This window comes from Ascaphus truei, unplaced genomic scaffold (genome assembly GCF_040206685.1).
Source record: "Ascaphus truei isolate aAscTru1 unplaced genomic scaffold, aAscTru1.hap1 HAP1_SCAFFOLD_1028, whole genome shotgun sequence".
Classification (NCBI taxonomy): Eukaryota; Metazoa; Chordata; class Amphibia; order Anura; family Ascaphidae; genus Ascaphus; species Ascaphus truei.
In genome coordinates, this window is record NW_027453892.1 from 1 (window position 1) to 20901 (window position 20901).

General features: G+C 56.8%; 1 protein-coding gene across 1 annotated transcript in view; it reads left to right on the forward strand.

Moving 5' to 3' along the window:
• The first annotated feature begins 1916 nt into the window (after nucleotides 1–1916).
• Nucleotides 1917–20901, forward strand: part of LOC142474968 (centrosomal protein of 164 kDa-like) — a 40494-nt gene continuing 21509 nt past the window's right edge. The window contains exons 1-2 of the mRNA XM_075581059.1: nucleotides 1917–2041; nucleotides 2128–2475. Coding sequence (XP_075437174.1) covers nucleotides 2020–2041; nucleotides 2128–2475 — 370 coding nt within the window. The 5' untranslated portion in view covers nucleotides 1917–2019. The remainder of the gene's footprint in view (nucleotides 2042–2127; nucleotides 2476–20901) is intronic.

Consider the following 20901-nt stretch of genomic DNA (forward strand, 5'->3'; position numbering starts at 1 on the left):
CTGTGCGCAGCGCGCAGTCCCTCTCCGCATAGCACTGAATGTTACTTCACTTTGGTTCTAGGAGGGACTAAACCTCTCTCTCTCCCTCTCTCCACCTCTCTCTCCCTCTCTCCACCTCTCTCTCCCTCTCTCCACCTCTCTCTCTCCCTCCTGCCTCTCCCTTCCTTTCCCTCCTGCCTTTCCTTTCCCCCCTGCCTCTCCCTTCCTTTCCCCCTGCCTCTCCCTTCCTTTCCACCTACCTCTCCCTTCCTTTCCCCCCTGCCTCTCCCTTCCTTTCCCCCCTGCCTCTCCCTTCCTTTCCCCCCCGCCTCTCCCTTCCTTTACCCCCCGCCTCTCCCTTCCTTTACCCCCTGCCTCTCCCTTCCTTTCCCCCCTGCCTCTCCCTTCCTTTCCCCCCTGCCTCTCCCTTCCTTTCCCCCCTGCCTCTCCCTTCCTTTCCCCCCTGCCTCTCCCTTCCTTTCCCCCCTGCCTCTCCCTTCCTTTCCCCCCTGCCTCTCCCTTCCTTTCCCCCTGCCTCTCCCTTCCTTTCCCCCCTGCCTCTCCCTTCCTTTCCCCCTTGCCTCTCCCTTCCTTTCCCCCCTGCCACTCCCTTCCTTTCCCCCTGCCTCTCCCTTCCTTTCCCACTGCCTCTCCCTTCCTTTCCCCCTGCCTCTCCCTTCCTTTCCCCCTGCCTCTCCTTTCCTTTCCCCCTGCCTCTCCCTTCCTTTCCCCCTGCCTCTCCCTTCCTTTCCCCCTGCCTCTCCCTTCCTTTCCCCCTGCCTCTCCCTTCCTTTCCCCCTTGCCTCTCCCTTCCTTTCCCCCTGCCTCTCCCTCCTTCCCCCCTGTCTCTCCCTCCTTCCACCCTGCCTCTCCCTTCTTCCCCACCTTGCCTCTCCTCTCCCCTGCCTCTCCCTCCTTCCCCCCCTTGCCTCTCCCTCCTTCCCCCACTTGCCTCTCCCTACCGTCCCCCCATTCCCCTCCTTCCCCCCATGCCCCTCCTTCCCCCCATGCCCCTCCTTCCCCCCGCGTCTCCTTTCCTCCACCCTGCCTCTCCTTCCCTCCCCCCATGCCTCTCCTTCCCTCCCTCTGCCTATCCTTCCCTCCCCCTGCCTATCCTTCCCTCCCCCTGCCTATCCTTCCCTCCCCCTGCCTCTCCTTCCCTCCCCCGCCTCTCCTTCCCTCCCCGCCTCTCCTTCCCTCCCCCCATGCCTCTCCCTCCTTCCACCCTGCCTCTCCCACCTTCCCCCCTGCCTCTCCCACCTTCCCCCACTGCCTCTCCCTCCTTCACCCCCACTGCCTCTCCCACCTTCCCCCACTGCCTCTCCCACCTTCCCCCTGCCTCTCCCTCCTTCCCCCCTGCCTCTCCCTCCTTCCTCCCCCTGCCTCTCCCTCCTCCCCCCCCTGCCTCTCCCTCCTTCCCCCCTGCCTCTCCCTCCTTCCCCCTGCCTCTCCCTCCTTCCCCCCCTGCCTCTCCCTCCTTCCCCCCCTGCCTCTCCCTCCTCCCCCCCCCTGCCTCTCCCTCCTTCCCCCCCTGCCTCTCCCTCCTCCCCCCCTGCCTCTCCCTCCTTCCCCCCCTGCCTCTCCCTCCTCCCCCCCCCTGCCTCTCTCTCCTTCCCCCCCCTGCCTCTCCCTCCTTCCCCCCCGCCTCTCCCTCCTCCCCCCCTGCCTCTCCCTCCTTCCCCCCCTGCCTCTCCCTCCTCCCCCCCCCTGCCTCTCCCTCCTTCCCCCCCTGCCTCTCCCTCCTCCCCCCCTGCCTCTCCCTCCTTCCCCCCCTGCCTCTCCCTCCTCCCCCCTGCCTCTCCCTCCTTCCCCCCCTGCCTCTCCCTCCTCCCCCCCCCTGCCTCTCTCTCCTTCCCCCCCCTGCCTCTCCCTCCTTCCCCCCCGCCTCTCCCTCCTCCCCCCTGCCTCTCTCTCCTTCCCCCTCTGCTTCTCTCCCTCTCCCTGCAGTTGTTGGATGAGGATACCCTGAAAGGGTCCAGAAATAAAAAGGTGGTAACCTTTGACCTTAGTGACTCCGAGGACACCAGCAGTGTGACCAGCATGGATCTGCCCCCACAGCGATGTGAGTACCTATGATGTACCCCACACTCCCCGCTTATACCCCCCTCCTCACAACCCATACGAGCCCCTTCCTATGTCTTTGTGCAGGTGACGTGTTGGGGTCGGAGCCGTGCCCCCCCCTCAGAGTGCAGCATCTGAGCGAGTCCCTACATCGCATAACCTCCGACCTCAACGGAGTGCTGGGAGCACTGGGAAACCTGAACTCCGACACACGCTACCCTCTCCCCACCCCGCTGCCGCACACGCCAGCGGGCGTCTCCCTCTCCGCGTACACCTCGCTGGCCAGGCTCACACCTCCCGCCGGATCTCCTCCACTCACGCAGTGGGCGTGGCACAGCGGGGTTAACCCCAGTCTGTCATCCAGCGCCTCCTCTCTCTCTGCCACTCGCTCCGTGGACGCCATCTTGGTGGAGAAGTGGCGCAAGTATTTCCCAGGTTAGACCCACCTCTTCCTCCCGTCGTATCCCACCGCAAACATGTAACATGCGCTGCTCCTCCAATGTATCCCACCGCAAACATGTAACATGCGCTGCTCCTCCAATGTATCCCACCGCAAACATGTAACATGCGCTGCTCCTCCAATGTATCCCACCGCAAACATGTAACATGCGCTGCTCCTCCCACGTATCCCACCGCAAACATGTAACATGCGCTGCTCCTCCCACGTATCCCACCGCAAACATGTAACATGCGCTCCTCCAATGTATCCCACCGCAAACATGTAACATGCGCTCCTCCAATGTATCCCACCGCAAACATGTAACATGCTGCTTATCCCGCTGTATCCCACCGCAAACATGTAACATGCGCTGCTCCTCCCACGTATCCCACCGCAAACATGTAACATGCCCTGCTTATCCTGCCGTATCCCACCGCAAACATGTAACATGCGCTGCTCCTCCCGCAGTATCCCACCGCAAACATGTAACATGCGCTGCTCCTCCCGCGTATCCCACCGCAAACATGTAACATGCTGCTTATCCCGCCATATCCCACCGCAAACATGTAACATGCGCTGCTTATCCCGCCGTATCCCACCGCAAACATGTAACATGCTGCTTATCCCGCCATATCCCACCGCAAACATGTAACATGCTGCTTATCCCGCCGTATCCCACCGCAAACATGTAACATGCTGCTTATCCCGCCGTATCCCACCGCAAACATGTAACATCCTGCTTATCCTGCCGTATCCCACCGCAAACATGTAACATGCGCTGCTCCTCCCGCAGTATCCCACCGCAAACATGTAACATGCGCTGCTCCTCCCGCGTATCCCACCGCAAACATGTAACATGCTGCTTATCCCGCCATATCCCACCGCAAACATGTAACATGCGCTGCTTATCCCGCCGTATCCCACCGCAAACATGTAACATGCTGCTTATCCCGCCATATCCCACCGCAAACATGTAACATGCTGCTTATCCCGCCGTATCCCACCGCAAACATGTAACATGCTGCTTATCCCGCCATATCCCACCGCAAACATGTAACATGCGTTGCTTATCCCGCCGTATCCCACCGCAAACATGTAACATGCGCTGCTTATCCCGCCGTATCCCACCGCAAACATGTAACATGCTGCTTATCCCGCCGTATCCCACCGCAAACATGTAACATGCGCTGCTTATCCCGCCGTATCCCACCGCAAACATGTAACATGCGCTGCTTATCCCGCCGTATCCCACCGCAAACATGTAACATGCTGCTTATCCCGCCGTATCCCACCGCAAACATGTAACATGCGCTGCTCCTCCCGCCGTATCCCAACGCAAACATGTAACATGCGCTGCTCCTCCCGCCGTATCCCACCGCAAACATGTAACATTCTGCTTATCCCGCCGTATCCCACCGCAAACATGTAACATGCGCTGCTCCTCCTCCCGCACAGTCCCACCGCAAACATGTAACATGCGCTGCTTATCCGCCGTATCCCACCGCAAACATGTAACATGCGCTGCTTATCCCGCCGTATCCCACCGCAAACATGTAACATGCGCTGCTCCTCCAATGTATCCCACCGCAAACATGTAACATGCGCTGCTCCTCCAATGTATCCCACCGCAAACATGTAACATGCGCTGCTTATCCCGCTGTATCCCACCGCAAACATGTAACATGCGCTGCTTATCCCGCCGTATCCCACCGCAAACATGTAACATGTGCTGCTCCTCCCGCGTATCCCACCGCAAACATGTAACATGCGCTGCTTATCCCGCCGTATCCCACCGCAAACATGTAACATGTGCTGCTCCTCCCGCGTATCCCACCGCAAACATGTAACATGCGCTGCTCCTCCCGCCGTATCCCACCGCAAACATGTAACATGCGCTGCTCCTCCCGCCGTATCCCAACGCAAACATGTAACATGCGCTGCTCCTCCCGCCGTATCCCACCGCAAACATGTAACATGCGCTGCTTATCCCGCCGTATGCCACCGCAAACATGTAACATGCGCTGCTCCTCCCGCCGTATCCCACCGCAAACATGTAACATGCGCTGCTTATCCCTCCGTATCCCACCGCAAACATGTAACATGCGCTGCTTATCCCGCCGTATCCCACCGCAAACATGTAACATGCGCTGCTCCTCCCGCCGTATCCCACCGCAAACATGTAACATGCGCTGCTCCTCCCACGTATCCCACCGCAAACATGTAACATGCGCTGCTTATCCCGCCGTATCCCACCGCAAACATGTAACATGCGCTGCTTATCCCGCCGTATCCCACCGCAAACATGTAACATGCGCTGCTTATCCCGCCGTATCCCACCGCAAACATGTAACATGCGCTGCTCCTCCCGCCGTATCCCACCGCAAACATGTAACATGCGCTGCTCCTCCCGCCGTATCCCACCGCAAACATGTAACATGTGCTGCTTATCCCGCCGTATGCCACCGCAAACATGTAACATGCGCTGCTCCTCCCGCCGTATCCCACCGCAAACATGTAACATGCGCTGCTTATCCTTCCGTATCCCACCGCAAACATGTAACATGCGCTGCTTATCCCGCCGTATCCCACCGCAAACATGTAACATGCGCTGCTCCTCCCGCCTTATCCCACCGCAAACATGTAACATGCTGCTCCTCCCGCCGTATCCCACCGCAAAAATGTAACATGTGCTGCTCCTCCCGCCTTATCCCGCCGCAAACATGTAACATGCGCTGCTCCTCCCGCGTATCCCACCGCAAACATGTAACGTGCTGCTTATCCCGCGTATCCAACCGCAAACATGTAACGTGCTGCTTATCCTGCCGTATCCCACCGCAAACATATAACATGCGCTGCTCCTCCCGTATCCCGCCGCAAACATGTAACATGCGCTGCTCCCGCCGTATCCCGCCGCAAACATGTAACATGCGCTGCTCCTCCCACGTATCCCACCGCAAACATGTAACATGCGCTGCTTATCCCGCCGTATCCCACCGCAAACATGTAACATGCGCTGCTTATCCCGCCGTATCCCACCGCAAACATGTAACATGCGCTGCTTATCCCGCCGTATCCCACCGCAAACATGTAACATGCACTGCTCCTCCCGCCGTATCCCACCGCAAACATGTAACATGCGCTGCTCCTCCCACCGTATCCCACCGCAAACATGTAACATGCTGCTTATCCCGCTGTATGCCACCGCAAACATGTAACATGCGCTGCTCCTCCCGCCGTATCCCACCGCAAACATGTAACATGCGCTGCTTATCCCTCCGTATCCCACCGCAAACATGTAACATGCGCTGCTTATCCCGCCGTATCCCACCGCAAACATGTAACATGCGCTGCTCCTCCCGCCTTATCCCACCGCAAACATGTAACATGCTGCTCCTCCCGCCGTATCCCACCGCAAAAATGTAACATGTGCTGCTCCTCCCGCCTTATCCCGCCGCAAACATGTAACATGCGCTGCTCCTCCCGCGTATCCCACCGCAAACATGTAACGTGCTGCTTATCCTGCCGTATCCCACCGCAAACATGTAACATGCGCTGCTCCTCCCGCCGTATCCCACCGCAAACATGTAACATGCGCTGCTCCTCCAATGTATCCCACCGCAAACATGTAACATGCGCTGCTCCTCCAATGTATCCCACCGCAAACATGTAACATGCGCTGCTCCACCAATGTATCCCACCGCAAACATGTAACATGCGCTGCTCCTCCCGCCGTATCCCACCGCAAACATGTAACATGCGCTGCTTATCCCGCCGTATCCCACCGCAAACATGTAACATGCGCTGCTCCTCCCGCCGTATCCCACCGCAAACATGTAACATGCGCTGCTTATCCCGCCGTATCCCACCGCAAACATGTAACATGCGCTGCTCCTCCCGCCGTATCCCACCGCAAACATGTAACATGCTGCTTATCCCTCCGTATCCCACCGCAAACATGTAACATGCGCTGCTCCTCCCGTATCCCACCGCAAACATGTAACATGCGCTGCTTATCTCGCCGTATCCCACCGCAAACATGTAACATGCGCTGCTCCTCCCGCCGTATCCCGCCGCAAACATGTAACATGCGCTGCTCCTCCCGCGTATCCCACCGCAAACATGTAACATGCGCTGCTCCTCCCGCGTATCCCACCGCAAACATGTAACATGCGCTGCTCCTCCCGCCGTATCCCGCCGCAAACATGTAACATGCGCTGCTCCTCCCGCCGTATCCCGCCGCAAACAGGTAACATGCGCTGCTTATCCCGCCTTATCCCGCCGCAAACATGTAACATGCGCTGCTTATCCCGCCGTATCCCACCGCAAACATGCAACATGCTGCTTATCCCGCCGTATCCCACCGCAAACATGTAACATGCGCTGCTCCTCCCGCCGTATCCCGCCGCAAACATGTAACATGCGCTGCTTATCCTGCCTTATCCCGCCGCAAACATGTAACATGCGCTGCTTATCCCGCCGTATCCCACCGCAAACATGTAACATGCGCTGCTCCTCCTGCCCTATCCCACCGCAAACATGTAACATGCGCTGCTCCTCCCGCCGTATCCCGCCGCAAACATGTAACATGCGCTGCTCCTCCCGCTGTATCCCGCCGCAAACATGTAACATGCGCTGCTTATCCTGCCTTATCCCGCCGCAAACATGTAACATGCGCTGCTTATCCCGCCATATCCCACCGCAAACATGTAACATGCGCTGCTTATCCCGACGTATCCCACCGCAAACATGTAACATGCGCTGCTCCTCCCGCCGTATCCCACCGCAAACATGTAACATGCGCTGCTTATCCCGCCGTATCCCACCGCAAACATGTAACATGCGCTGCTTATCTCGCCGTATCCCACCGCAAACATGTAACATGCGCTGCTTATCCCGCGTATCCCACCGCAAACATGTAACATGCGCTTCTCCTCCCGCCGTATCCCACCGCAAACATGTAACATGCTGCTTATCCCGCCGTATCCCACCGCAAACATGTAACATGCGCTGCTTATCCCGCCGTATCCCACCGCAAACATGTAACATGCGCTGCTTATCCCGCCGTATCCCACCGCAAACATGTAACATGCGCTGCTTATCCCGCCTTATCCCACCGCAAACATGTAACATGCTTCTCCTCCTCCCGCACAGTCCCACCGCAAACATGTAACATGCGCTGCTTATCCCGCCTTATCCCACCGCAAACATGTAACATGCGCTGCTTATCCCGCGTATCCCACCGCAAACATGTAACATGCGCTCCTCCTCCCGCCGTATCCCACCGCAAACATGTAACATGCGCTACTCCTCCCGCCGTATCCCACCGCAAACATGTAACATGCGCTGCTCCTCCCGCCGTATCCCACCGCAAACATGTAACATGCTACTTATCCCGCGTATCCCACCGCAAACATGTAACATGCGCTGCTTATCCCGCCGTATCCCACCGCAAACATGTAACATGCGCTGCTCCTCCCGCCGTATCCCAATGCAAACATGTAACATGCGCTCCTCCTCCCGCCGTATCCCACCGCAAACATGTAACATGCGCTGCTCCTCCCGCCGTATCCCACTGCAAACATGTAACATGCGCTGCTCCTCCCGCCGTATCCCACCGCAAACATGTAACATGCTGCTTATCCCGCGTATCCCACCGCAAACATGTAACATGCTGCTTATCCCGCGTATCCCACCGCAAACATGTAACATGCGCTGCTCATCCCGCCGTATCCCACCGCAAACATGTAACATGTGCTGCTCCTCCCGCGTATCCCACCGCAAACATGTAACATGCGCTGCTCCTCCCGCCGTATCCCACCGCAAACATGTAACATGCGCTGCTCCTCCCGCCGTATCCCACCGCAAACATGTAACATGCGCTGCTTATCCCGCCGTATCCCACTGCAAACATGTAACATGCGCTGCTTATCCCGCCGTATCCCACCGCAAACATGTAACATGCGCTGCTTATCCCGCCGTATCCCACCGCAAACATGTAACATGCGCTGCTCCTCCCGCCGTATCCCACCGCAAACATGTAACATGCGCTGCTCCTCCAACGTATCCCACCGCAAACATGTAACATGCGCTGCTTATCCCGCCGTATCCCACCGCAAACATGTAACATGCGCTGCTCCTCCCGCCGTATCCCACCGCAAACATGTAACATGCGCTGCTCCTCCCGCGTATCCCACCGCAAACATGTAACATGCGCTGCTCCTCCCGCCGTATCCCGCCGCAAACATGTAACATGCGCTGCTCCTCCCACGTATCCCACCGCAAACATGTAACATGCGCTGCTTATCCCGCCGTATCCCACCGCAAACATGTAACATGCGCTGCTTATCCCCCCGTATCCCACCGCAAACATGTAACATGCGCTGCTTATCCCGCCGTATCCCACCGCAAACATGTAACATGCGCTGCTCCTCCCGCCGTATCCCACCGCAAACATGTAACATGCGCTGCTCCTCCCGCCGTATCCCACCGCAAACATGTAACATGCTGCTTATCCCGCCGTATGCCACCGCAAACATGTAACATGCGCTGCTCCTCCCGCCGTATCCCACCGCAAACATGTAACATGCGCTGCTTATCCCTCCGTATCCCACCGCAAACATGTAACATGCGCTGCTTATCCCGCCGTATCCCACCGCAAACATGTAACATGCGCTGCTCCTCCCGCCTTATCCCACCGCAAACATGTAACATGCTGCTCCTCCCGCCGTATCCCACCGCAAAAATGTAACATGTGCTGCTCCTCCCGTCTTATCCCGCCGCAAACATGTAACATGCGCTGCTTATCCCGCCGTATCCCACCGCAAACATGTAACATGCGCTGCTTATCCCGCCGTATCCCACCGCAAACATGTAACATGCTGCTCCTCCTCCCGCACAGTCCCACCGCAAACATGTAACATGCGCTGCTTATCCCGCCTTATCCCACCGCAAATATGTAACATGCGCTGCTTATCCCGCGTATCCCACCGCAAACATGTAACATGCGCTCCTCCTCCCGCCGTATCCCACCGCAAACATGTAACATGCGCTGCTCCTCCCGCCGTATCCCACCGCAAACATGTAACATGCGCTGCTCCTCCCGCCGTATCCCACCGCAAACATGTAACATGCTGCTTATCCCGCGTATCCCACCGCAAACATGTAACATGCGCTGCTTATCCCGCGTATCCCACCGCAAACATGTAACATGCGCTGCTCCTCCCGCCGTATCCCACCGCAAACATGTAACATGCGCTCCTCCTCCCGCCGTATCCCACCGCAAACATGTAACATGCGCTGCTCCTCCCGCCGTATCCCACCGCAAACATGTAACATGCTGCTTATCCCGCGTATCCCACCGCAAACATGTAACATGCTGCTTATCCCGCGTATCCCACCGCAAACATGTAACATGCGCTGCTTATCCCGCCGTATCCCACCGCAAACATGTAACATGTGCTGCTCCTCCCGCGTATCCCACCGCAAACATGTAACATGCGCTGCTCCTCCCGCCGTATCCCACCGCAAACATGTAACATGCGCTGCTTATCCCGCCGTATCCCACCGCAAACATGTAACATGCGCAGCTCCTCCCGCCGTATCCCACCGCAAACATGTAACATGCGCTGCTCCTCCCGCCGTATCCCACCGCAAACATGTAACATGCGCTGCTTATCCCGCCGTATCCCACCGCAAACATGTAACATGCGCTGCTTATCCCGACGTATCCCACCGCAAACATGTAACATGCGCTGCTCCTCCCGCGTATCCCACTGCAAACATGTAACATGCGCTGCTTATCCCGCCGTATCCCACCGCAAACATGTAACATGCGCTGCTTATCCCGCCGTATCCCACCGCAAACATGTAACATGCGCTGCTCCTCCCGCCGTATCCCACCGCAAACATGTAACATGCGCTGCTCCTCCAACGTATCCCACCGCAAACATGTAACATGCGCTGCTTATCCCGCCGTATCCCACCGCAAACATGTAACATGCGCTGCTCCTCCCGCCGTATCCCACCGCAAACATGTAACATGCGCTGCTCCTCCCGCGTATCCCACCGCAAACATGTAACATGCGCTGCTCCTCCCACGTATCCCACCGCAAACATGTAACATGCGCTGCTTATCCCGCCGTATCCCACCGCAAACATGTAACATGCGCTGCTTATCCCCCCGTATCCCACCGCAAACATGTAACATGCGCTGCTTATCCCGCCGTATCCCACCGCAAACATGTAACATGCGCTGCTCCTCCCGCCGTATCCCACCGCAAACATGTAACATGCGCTGCTCCTCCCGCCGTATCCCACCGCAAACATGTAACATGCTGCTTATCCCGCCGTATGCCACCGCAAACATGTAACATGCGCTGCTCCTCCCGCCGTATCCCACCGCAAACATGTAACATGCGCTGCTTATCCCTCCGTATCCCACCGCAAACATGTAACATGCGCTGCTTATCCCGCCGTATCCCACCGCAAACATGTAACATGCGCTGCTCCTCCCGCCTTATCCCACCGCAAACATGTAACATGCTGCTCCTCCCGCCGTATCCCACCGCAAAAATGTAACATGTGCTGCTCCTCCCGTCTTATCCCGCCGCAAACATGTAACATGCGCTGCTTATCCCGCCGTATCCCACCGCAAACATGTAACATGCGCTGCTTATCCCGCCGTATCCCACCGCAAACATGTAACATGCTGCTCCTCCTCCCGCACAGTCCCACCGCAAACATGTAACATGCGCTGCTTATCCCGCCTTATCCCACCGCAAATATGTAACATGCGCTGCTTATCCCGCGTATCCCACCGCAAACATGTAACATGCGCTCCTCCTCCCGCCGTATCCCACCGCAAACATGTAACATGCGCTGCTCCTCCCGCCGTATCCCACCGCAAACATGTAACATGCGCTGCTCCTCCCGCCGTATCCCACCGCAAACATGTAACATGCTGCTTATCCCGCGTATCCCACCGCAAACATGTAACATGCGCTGCTTATCCCGCCGTATCCCACCGCAAACATGTAACATGCGCTCCTCCTCCCGCCGTATCCCACCGCAAACATGTAACATGCGCTGCTTATCCCGCGTATCCCACCGCAAACATGTAACATGCTGCTTATCCCGCGTATCCCACCGCAAACATGTAACATGCGCTGCTTATCCCGCCGTATCCCACCGCAAACATGTAACATGTGCTGCTCCTCCCGCGTATCCCACCGCAAACATGTAACATGCGCTGCTCCTCCCGCCGTATCCCACCGCAAACATGTAACATGCGCTGCTTATCCCGCCGTATCCCACCGCAAACATGTAACATGCGCAGCTCCTCCCGCCGTATCCCACCGCAAACATGTAACATGCGCTGCTCCTCCCGCCGTATCCCACCGCAAACATGTAACATGCGCTGCTTATCCCGCCGTATCCCACTGCAAACATGTAACATGCGCTGCTTATCCCGCCGTATCCCACCGCAAACATGTAACATGCGCTGCTCCTCCCGCGTATCCCACTGCAAACATGTAACATGCGCTGCTTTTCCCGCCGTATCCCACCGCAAACATGTAACATGCGCTGCTTATCCCGCCGTATCCCACCGCAAACATGTAACATGCGCTGCTTATCCCGCTGTATCCCACCGCAAACATGTAACATGCGCTGCTCCTCCCTCCGTATCCCACCGCAAACATGTAACATGCGCTGCTCCTCCCGCCGTATCCCACCGCAAACATGTAACATGCGCTCCTCCTCCCGCCGTATCCCACCGCAAACATGTAACATGCGCTCCTCCTCCCGCACAGTCCCACCGCAAACATGTAACATGCGCTGCTTATCCCGCCGTATCCCACCCCAAACATGTAACATGCGCTGCTTATCCCGCGTATCCCACCGCAAACATGTAACATGCGCTCCTCCTCCCGCCGTATCCCACCGCAAACATGTAACATGCGCTGCTTATCCCGCCGTATCCCACCGCAAACATGTAACATGCGCTGCTTATCCCGCCGTATCCCACCGCAAACATGTAACATGCGCTGCTTATCCCGCCGTATCCCACCGCAAACATGTAACATGCTGCTTATCCCGCGTATCCCACCGCAAACATGTAACATGCGCTGCTTATCCCGCGTATCCCACCGCAAACATGTAACATGCGCTGCTTATCCCGCCGTATCCCACCGCAAACATGTAACATGCGCTGCTCCTCCCGCCGTATCCCACCGCAAACATGTAACATGCGCTCCTCCTCCCGCCGTATCCCACCGCAAACATGTAACATGCGCTGCTCCTCCCGCCGTATCCCACCGCAAACATGTAACATGCTGCTTATCCCGCGTATCCCACCGCAAACATGTAACATGCTGCTTATCCCGCGTATCCCACCGCAAACATGTAACATGCGCTGCTTATCCCGCCGTATCCCACCGCAAACATGTAACATGTGCTGCTCCTCCCGCGTATCCCACCGCAAACATGTAACATGCGCTGCTCCTCCCGCCGTATCCCACCGCAAACATGTAACATGCGCTGCTTATCCCGCCGTATCCCACCGCAAACATGTAACATGCGCAGCTCCTCCCGCCGTATCCCACCGCAAACATGTAACATGCGCTGCTCCTCCCGCCGTATCCCACCGCAAACATGTAACATGCGCTGCTTATCCCGCCGTATCCCACTGCAAACATGTAACATGCGCTGCTTATCCCGCCGTATCCCACCGCAAACATGTAACATGCGCTGCTCCTCCCGCGTATCCCACTGCAAACATGTAACATGCGCTGCTTATCCCGCCGTATCCCACCGCAAACATGTAACATGCGCTGCTTATCCCGCCGTATCCCACCGCAAACATGTAACATGCGCTGCTCCTCCCGCCGTATCCCACCGCAAACATGTAACATGCGCTGCTCCTCCAACGTATCCCACCGCAAACATGTAACATGCGCTGCTTATCCCGCCGTATCCCACCGCAAACATGTAACATGCGCTGCTCCTCCCGCCGTATCCCACCGCAAACATGTTACATGCGCTGCTCCTCCCGCGTATCCCACCGCAAACATGTAACATGCGCTGCTCCTCCCGCCGTATCCCGCCGCAAACATGTAACATGCGCTGCTCCTCCCACGTATCCCACCGCAAACATGTAACATGCGCTGCTTATCCCCCCGTATCCCACCGCAAACATGTAACATGCGCTGCTTATCCCGCCGTATCCCACCGCAAACATGTAACATGCGCTGCTCCTCCCGCCGTATCCCACCGCAAACATGTAACATGCGCTGCTCCTCCCGCCGTATCCCACCGCAAACATGTAACATGCTGCTTATCCCGCCGTATGCCACCGCAAACATGTAACATGCGCTGCTCCTCCCGCCGTATCCCACCGCAAACATGTAACATGCGCTGCTTATCCCTCCGTATCCCACCGCAAACATGTAACATGCGCTGCTTATCCCGCCGTATCCCACCGCAAACATGTAACATGCGCTGCTCCTCCCGCCTTATCCCACCGCAAACATGTAACATGCTGCTCCTCCCGCCGTATCCCACCGCAAAAATGTAACATGTGCTGCTCCTCCCGTCTTATCCCGCCGCAAACATGTAACATGCGCTGCTTATCCCGCCGTATCCCACCGCAAACATGTAACATGCGCTGCTTATCCCGCCGTATCCCACCGCAAACATGTAACATGCTGCTCCTCCTCCCGCACAGTCCCACCGCAAACATGTAACATGCGCTGCTTATCCCGCCTTATCCCACCGCAAATATGTAACATGCGCTGCTTATCCCGCGTATCCCACCGCAAACATGTAACATGCGCTCCTCCTCCCGCCGTATCCCACCGCAAACATGTAACATGCGCTGCTCCTCCCGCCGTATCCCACCGCAAACATGTAACATGCGCTGCTCCTCCCGCCGTATCCCACCGCAAACATGTAACATGCTGCTTATCCCGCGTATCCCACCGCAAACATGTAACATGCGCTGCTTATCCCGCCGTATCCCACCGCAAACATGTAACATGCGCTGCTCCTCCCGCCGTATCCCACCGCAAACATGTAACATGCGCTCCTCCTCCCGCCGTATCCCACCGCAAACATGTAACATGCGCTGCTCCTCCCGCCGTATCCCACCGCAAACATGTAACATGCTGCTTATCCCGCGTATCCCACCGCAAACATGTAACATGCTGCTTATCCCGCGTATCCCACCGCAAACATGTAACATGCGCTGCTTATCCCGCCGTATCCCACCGCAAACATGTAACATGTGCTGCTCCTCCCGCGTATCCCACCGCAAACATGTAACATGCGCTGCTCCTCCCGCCGTATCCCACCGCAAACATGTAACATGCGCTGCTTATCCCGCCGTATCCCACCGCAAATATGTAACATGCGCAGCTCCTCCCGCCGTATCCCACCGCAAACATGTAACATGCGCTGCTCCTCCCGCCGTATCCCACCGCAAACATGTAACATGCGCTGCTTATCCCGCCGTATCCCACTGCAAACATGTAACATGCGCTGCTTATCCCGCCGTATCCCACCGCAAACATGTAACATGCGCTGCTCCTCCCGCGTATCCCACTGCAAACATGTAACATGCGCTGCTTATCCCGCCGTATCCCACCGCAAACATGTAACATGCGCTGCTTATCCCGCCGTATCCCACCGCAAACATGTAACATGCGCTGCTTATCCTGCTGTATCCCACCGCAAACATGTAACATGCGCTGCTCCTCCCTCCGTATCCCACCGCAAACATGTAACATGCGCTGCTCCTCCCGCCGTATCCCACCGCAAACATGTAACATGCGCTCCTCCTCCCGCCGTATCCCACCGCAAACATGTAACATGCGCTCCTCCTCCCGCACAGTCCCACCGCAAACATGTAACATGCGCTGCTTATCCCGCCGTATCCCACCCCAAACATGTAACATGCGCTGCTTATCCCGCGTATCCCACCGCAAACATGTAACATGCGCTCCTCCTCCCGCCGTATCCCACCGCAAACATGTAACATGCGCTGCTTATCCCGCCGTATCCCACCGCAAACATGTAACATGCGCTGCTTATCCCGCCGTATCCCACCGCAAACATGTAACATGCGCTGCTTATCCCGCCGTATCCCACCGCAAACATGTAACATGCTGCTTATCCCGCGTATCCCACCGCAAACATGTAACATGCGCTGCTTATCCCGCGTATCCCACCGCAAACATGTAACATGCGCTGCTTATCCCGCGTATCCCACCGCAAACATGTAACATGCGCTGCTTATCCCGCCGTATCCCACCGCAAACATGTAACATGCGTTGCTTATCCCGCCGTATCCCACCGCAAACATGTAACATGCGCTGCTTATCCCGCGTATCCCACCGCAAACATGTAACATGCGCTCCTCCTCCCGCCGTATCCCACCGCAAACATGTAACATGCGCTCCTCCTCCCGCACAGTCCCACCGCAAACATGTAACATGCGCTGCTTATCCCACCGTATCCCACCCCAAACATGTAACATGCGCTGCTTATCCCGCGTATCCCACCGCAAACATGTAACATGCGCTCCTCCTCCCGCCGTATCCCACCGCAAACATGTAACATGCGCTGCTTATCCCGCCGTATCCCACCGCAAACATGTAACATGCGCTGCTTATCCCGCCGTATCCCACCGCAAACATGTAACATGCGCTGCTTATCCCGCCGTATCCCACCGCAAACATGTAACATGCTGCTTATCCCGCGTATCCCACCGCAAACATGTAACATGCGCTGCTCCTCCCGCGTATCCCACCGCAAACATGTAACGTGCTGCTTATCCCGCGTATCCCACCGCAAACATGTAACGTGCTGCTTATCCTGCCGTATCCCACCGCAAACATGTAACATGCGCTGCTCCTCCCGTATCCCGCCGCAAACATGTAACATGCGCTGCTCCTCCCGCCGTATCCCACCGCAAACATGTAACATGCGCTGCTCCTCCAATGTATCCCACCACAAACATGTAACATGCGCTGCTCCTCCAATGTATCCCACCGCAAACATGTAACATGCGCTGCTCCTCCAATGTATCCCACCGCAAACATGTAACATGCGCTGCTCCTCCCGCCGTATCCCACCGCAAACATGTAACATGCGCTGCTTATCCCGCCGTATCCCACCGCAAACATGTAACATGCGCTGCTCCTCCCGCCGTATCCCACCGCAAACATGTAACATGCGCTGCTTATCCCGCCGTATCCCACCGCAAACGTGTAACATGCGCTGCTCCTCCCGCCGTATCCCACTGCAAACATGTAACATGCGCTGCTCCTCCAACGTATCCCACCGCAAACATGTAACATGCGCTGTTCCTCCCGCCGTATCCCAGCGCAAACATGTAACATGCGCTGCTTATCCCGCCGTATCCCACCGCAAACATGTAACATGCGCTGCTCCTCCCGCCGTATCCCGCCGCAAACATGTAACATGCGCTGCTCCTCCCGCGTATCCCACCGCAAACATGTAACATGCGCTGCTCCTCCCGCCGTATCCCGCCGCAAACATGTAACATGCGCTGCTCCTCCCACGTATCCCACCGCAAACATGTAACATGCGCTGCTTATCCCGCCGTATCCCACCGCAAACATGTAACATACGCTGCTTATCCCGCCGTATCCCACCGCAAAAATGTAACATGCGCTGCTCCTCCCGCCGTATCCCACCGCAAACATGTAACATGCGCTGCTCCTCCCGCTGTATCCCACCGCAAACATGTAACATGCTGCTGATCCCGCCGTATGCCACCGCAAACATGTAACATGCGCTGCTCCTCCCGCCGTATCCCACCGCAAACATGTAACATGCGCTGCTTATCCCTCCGTATCCCACCGCGAACATGTAACATGCGCTGCTTATCCCGCCGTATCCCACCGCAAACATGTAACATGCGCTGCTCCTCCCGCCTTATCCCAGCGCAAACATGTAACATGCTGCTCCTCCCGCCGCATCCCACCGCAAAAATGTAACATGTGCTGCTCCTCCCGCCTTATCCCGCCGCAAACATGTAACACGCGCTGCTCCTCCCGCGTATCCCACCGCAAACATGTAACGTGCTGCTTATCCTGCCGTATCCCACCGCAAACATGTAACATGCGCTGCTCCTCCCGCCGTATCCCACCGCAAACATGTAACATGCGCTGCTCCTCCATTGTATCCCACCGCAAACATGTAACATGCGCTGCTCCTCCAATGTATCCCACCGCAAACATGTAACATGCGCTGCTCCTCCAATGTATCCCACCGCAAACATGTAACATGCTGCTTATCCCGCCGTATCCCACCGCAAACATGTAACATGCTGCTTATCCCGCCGTATCCCACCGCAAACATGTAACATGCGCTGCTCCTCCCTCGTATCCCACCGCAAACATGTAACATGCGCTGCTTATCCCGCCGTATCCCACCGCAAACATGTAACATGCGCTGCTTATCCCGCCGTATCCCACCGCAAACATGTAACATGTTGCTCCTCCTCCCGCACAGTCCCACCGCAAACATGTAACATGCGCTGCTTATCCCGCCTTATCCCACCGCAAACATGTAACATGCGCTGCTTATCCCGCGTATCCCACCGCAAACATGTAACATGCGCTCCTCCTCCCGCCGTATCCCACCGCAAACATGTAACATGCGCTGCTCCTCCCGCCGTATCCCACCGCAAACATGTAACATGCGCTGCTCCTCCCGCCGTATCCCACCGCAAACATGTAACATGCTGCTTATCCCGCGTATCCCACCGCAAACATGTAACATGCGCTGCTTATCCCGCCGTATCCCACCGCAAACATGTAACATGCGCTGCTCCTCCCGCCGTATCCCACCGCAAACATGTAACATGCGCTCCTCCTCCCGCCGTATCCCACCGCAAACATGTAACATGCGCTGCTCCTCCCGCCGTATCCCACCGCAAACATGTAACATGCTGCTTATCCCGCGTATCCCACCGCAAACATGTAACATGCGCTGCTTATCCCGCCGTATGCCACCGCAAACATGTAACATGCGCTGCTCCTCCCGCCGTATCCCACCGCAAACATGTAACATGCGCTGCTCCTTCCGCCCTATCCCACCGCAAACATGTAACATGCGCTGCTCCTCCCGCCGTATCCCGCCGCAAACATGTAACATGCGCTGCTTATCCCGCCGTATCCCACCGCAAACATGTAACATGCGCTGCTTATCCCGCCGTATCCCACCGCAAACATGTAACATGCGCTGCTCCTCCCGCGTATCCCACCGCAAACATGTAACATGCGCTGCTTATCCCGCCGTATCCCACCGCAAACATGTAACATGCGCTGCTTATCCCGCCGTATCCCACCGCAAACATGTAACATGCGCTGCTCCTCCCTCCGTATCCCACCGCAAACATGTAATATGCGCTGCTCCTCCCGCCGTATCCCACCGCAAACATGTAACATGCGCTCCTCCTCCCGCCGTATCCCACTGCAAACATGTAACATGCGCTCCTCCTCCCGCACAGTCCCACCGCAAACATGTAACATGCGCTGCTTATCCCGCCGTATCCCACCCCAAACATGTAACATGCGCTGCTTATCCCGCGTATCCCACCGCAAACATGTAACATGCGCTCCTCCTCCCGCCGTATCCCACCGCAAACATGTAACATGCGCTGCTTATCCCGCCGTATCCCACCGCAAACATGTAACATGCTGCTTATCCCGCGTATCCCACCACAAACATGTAACATGCGCTGCTTATCCCGCGTATCCCACCGCAAACATGTAACATGCGCTGCTTATCCCGCGTATCCCACCGCAAACATGTAACATGCGCTGCTTATCCCACCGTATCCCACCGCAAACATGTAACATGCGTTGCTTATCCCGCCGTATCCCACCGCAAACATGTAACATGCTGCTTATCCCGCCGTATCCCACCGCAAACATGTAACATGCGCTGCTTATCCCGCGTATCCCACCGCAAACATGTAACATGCGCTCCTCCTCCCGCCGTATCCCACCGCAAACATGTAACATGCGCTCCTCCTCCCGCACAGTCCCACCGCAAACATGTAACATGCGCTGCTTATCCCGCCGTATCCCACCCCAAACATGTAACATGCGCTGCTTATCCCGCGTATCCCACCGCAAACATGTAACATGCGCTCCTCCTCCCGCCGTATCCCACCGCAAACATGTAACATGCGCTGCTTATCCCGCCGTATCCCACCGCAAACATGTAACATGCGCTGCTTATCCCGCCGTATCCCACCGCAAACATGTAACATGCGCTGCTTATCCCGCCGTATCCCACCGCAAACATGTAACATGCTGCTTATCCCGCGTATCCCACCGCAAACATGTAACATGCGCTGCTTATCCCGCGTATCCCACCGCAAACATGTAACATGCGCTGCTTATCCCGCGTATCCCACCGCAAACATGTAACATGCGCTGCTTATCCCGCCGTATCCCACCGCAAACATGTAACATGCGCTGCTTATCCCGCCGTATCCCACCGCAAACATGTAACATGCGCTGCTTATCCCGCCGTATCCCACCGCAAACATGTAACATGCTGCTTATCCCGCCGTATCCCACCGCAAACATGTAACATGCGCTGCTTATCCCGCGTATCCCACCGCAAACATGTAACATGCGCTCCTCCTCCCGCCGTATCCCACCGCAAACATGTAACATGCTGCTTATCCCGCCGTATCCCACCGCAAACATGTAACATGCTGCTTATCCCGCCATATCCCACCGCAAACATGTAACATGCGCTGCTTATCCCGCCCTATTCCACCGCAAACATGTAACATGCGCTGCTTATCCCGCTGTATCCCACCGCAAACATGTAACATGCGCTGCTTATCCCGCTGTATCCCACCGCAAACATGTAACATGCTGCTTATCCCGCCGTATCCCACCGCAAACATGTAACATGCGCTGCTTATCCCGCCGTATCCCACCGCAAACATGTAACATGCGCTGCTCCTCCTGCCGTATCCCACTGCAAACATGTAACATGCGCTGCTCCTCCCACCGTATCCCACCGCAAACATGTAACATGCGCTGCTCCTCCCACCGTATCCCACCGCAAACATGTAACATGCTGCTTATCCCGCCGTATCCCACTGCAAACATGTAACATGCGCTGCTCCTCCCGCCGTATCCCACCGCAAACATGTAACATGCTGCTTATCCCGCCGTATCCCACCGCAAACATGTAACATGCTGCTCCTCCCGCGTATCCCACCGCAAACATGTAACATGCGCTGCTTATCCCGCGTATCCCACCGCAAACATGTAACATGCGCTCCTCCTCCCGCCGTATCCCACCGCAAACATGTAACATGCGCTCCTCCTCCCACACAGTCCCACCGCAAACATGTAACATGCGCTGCT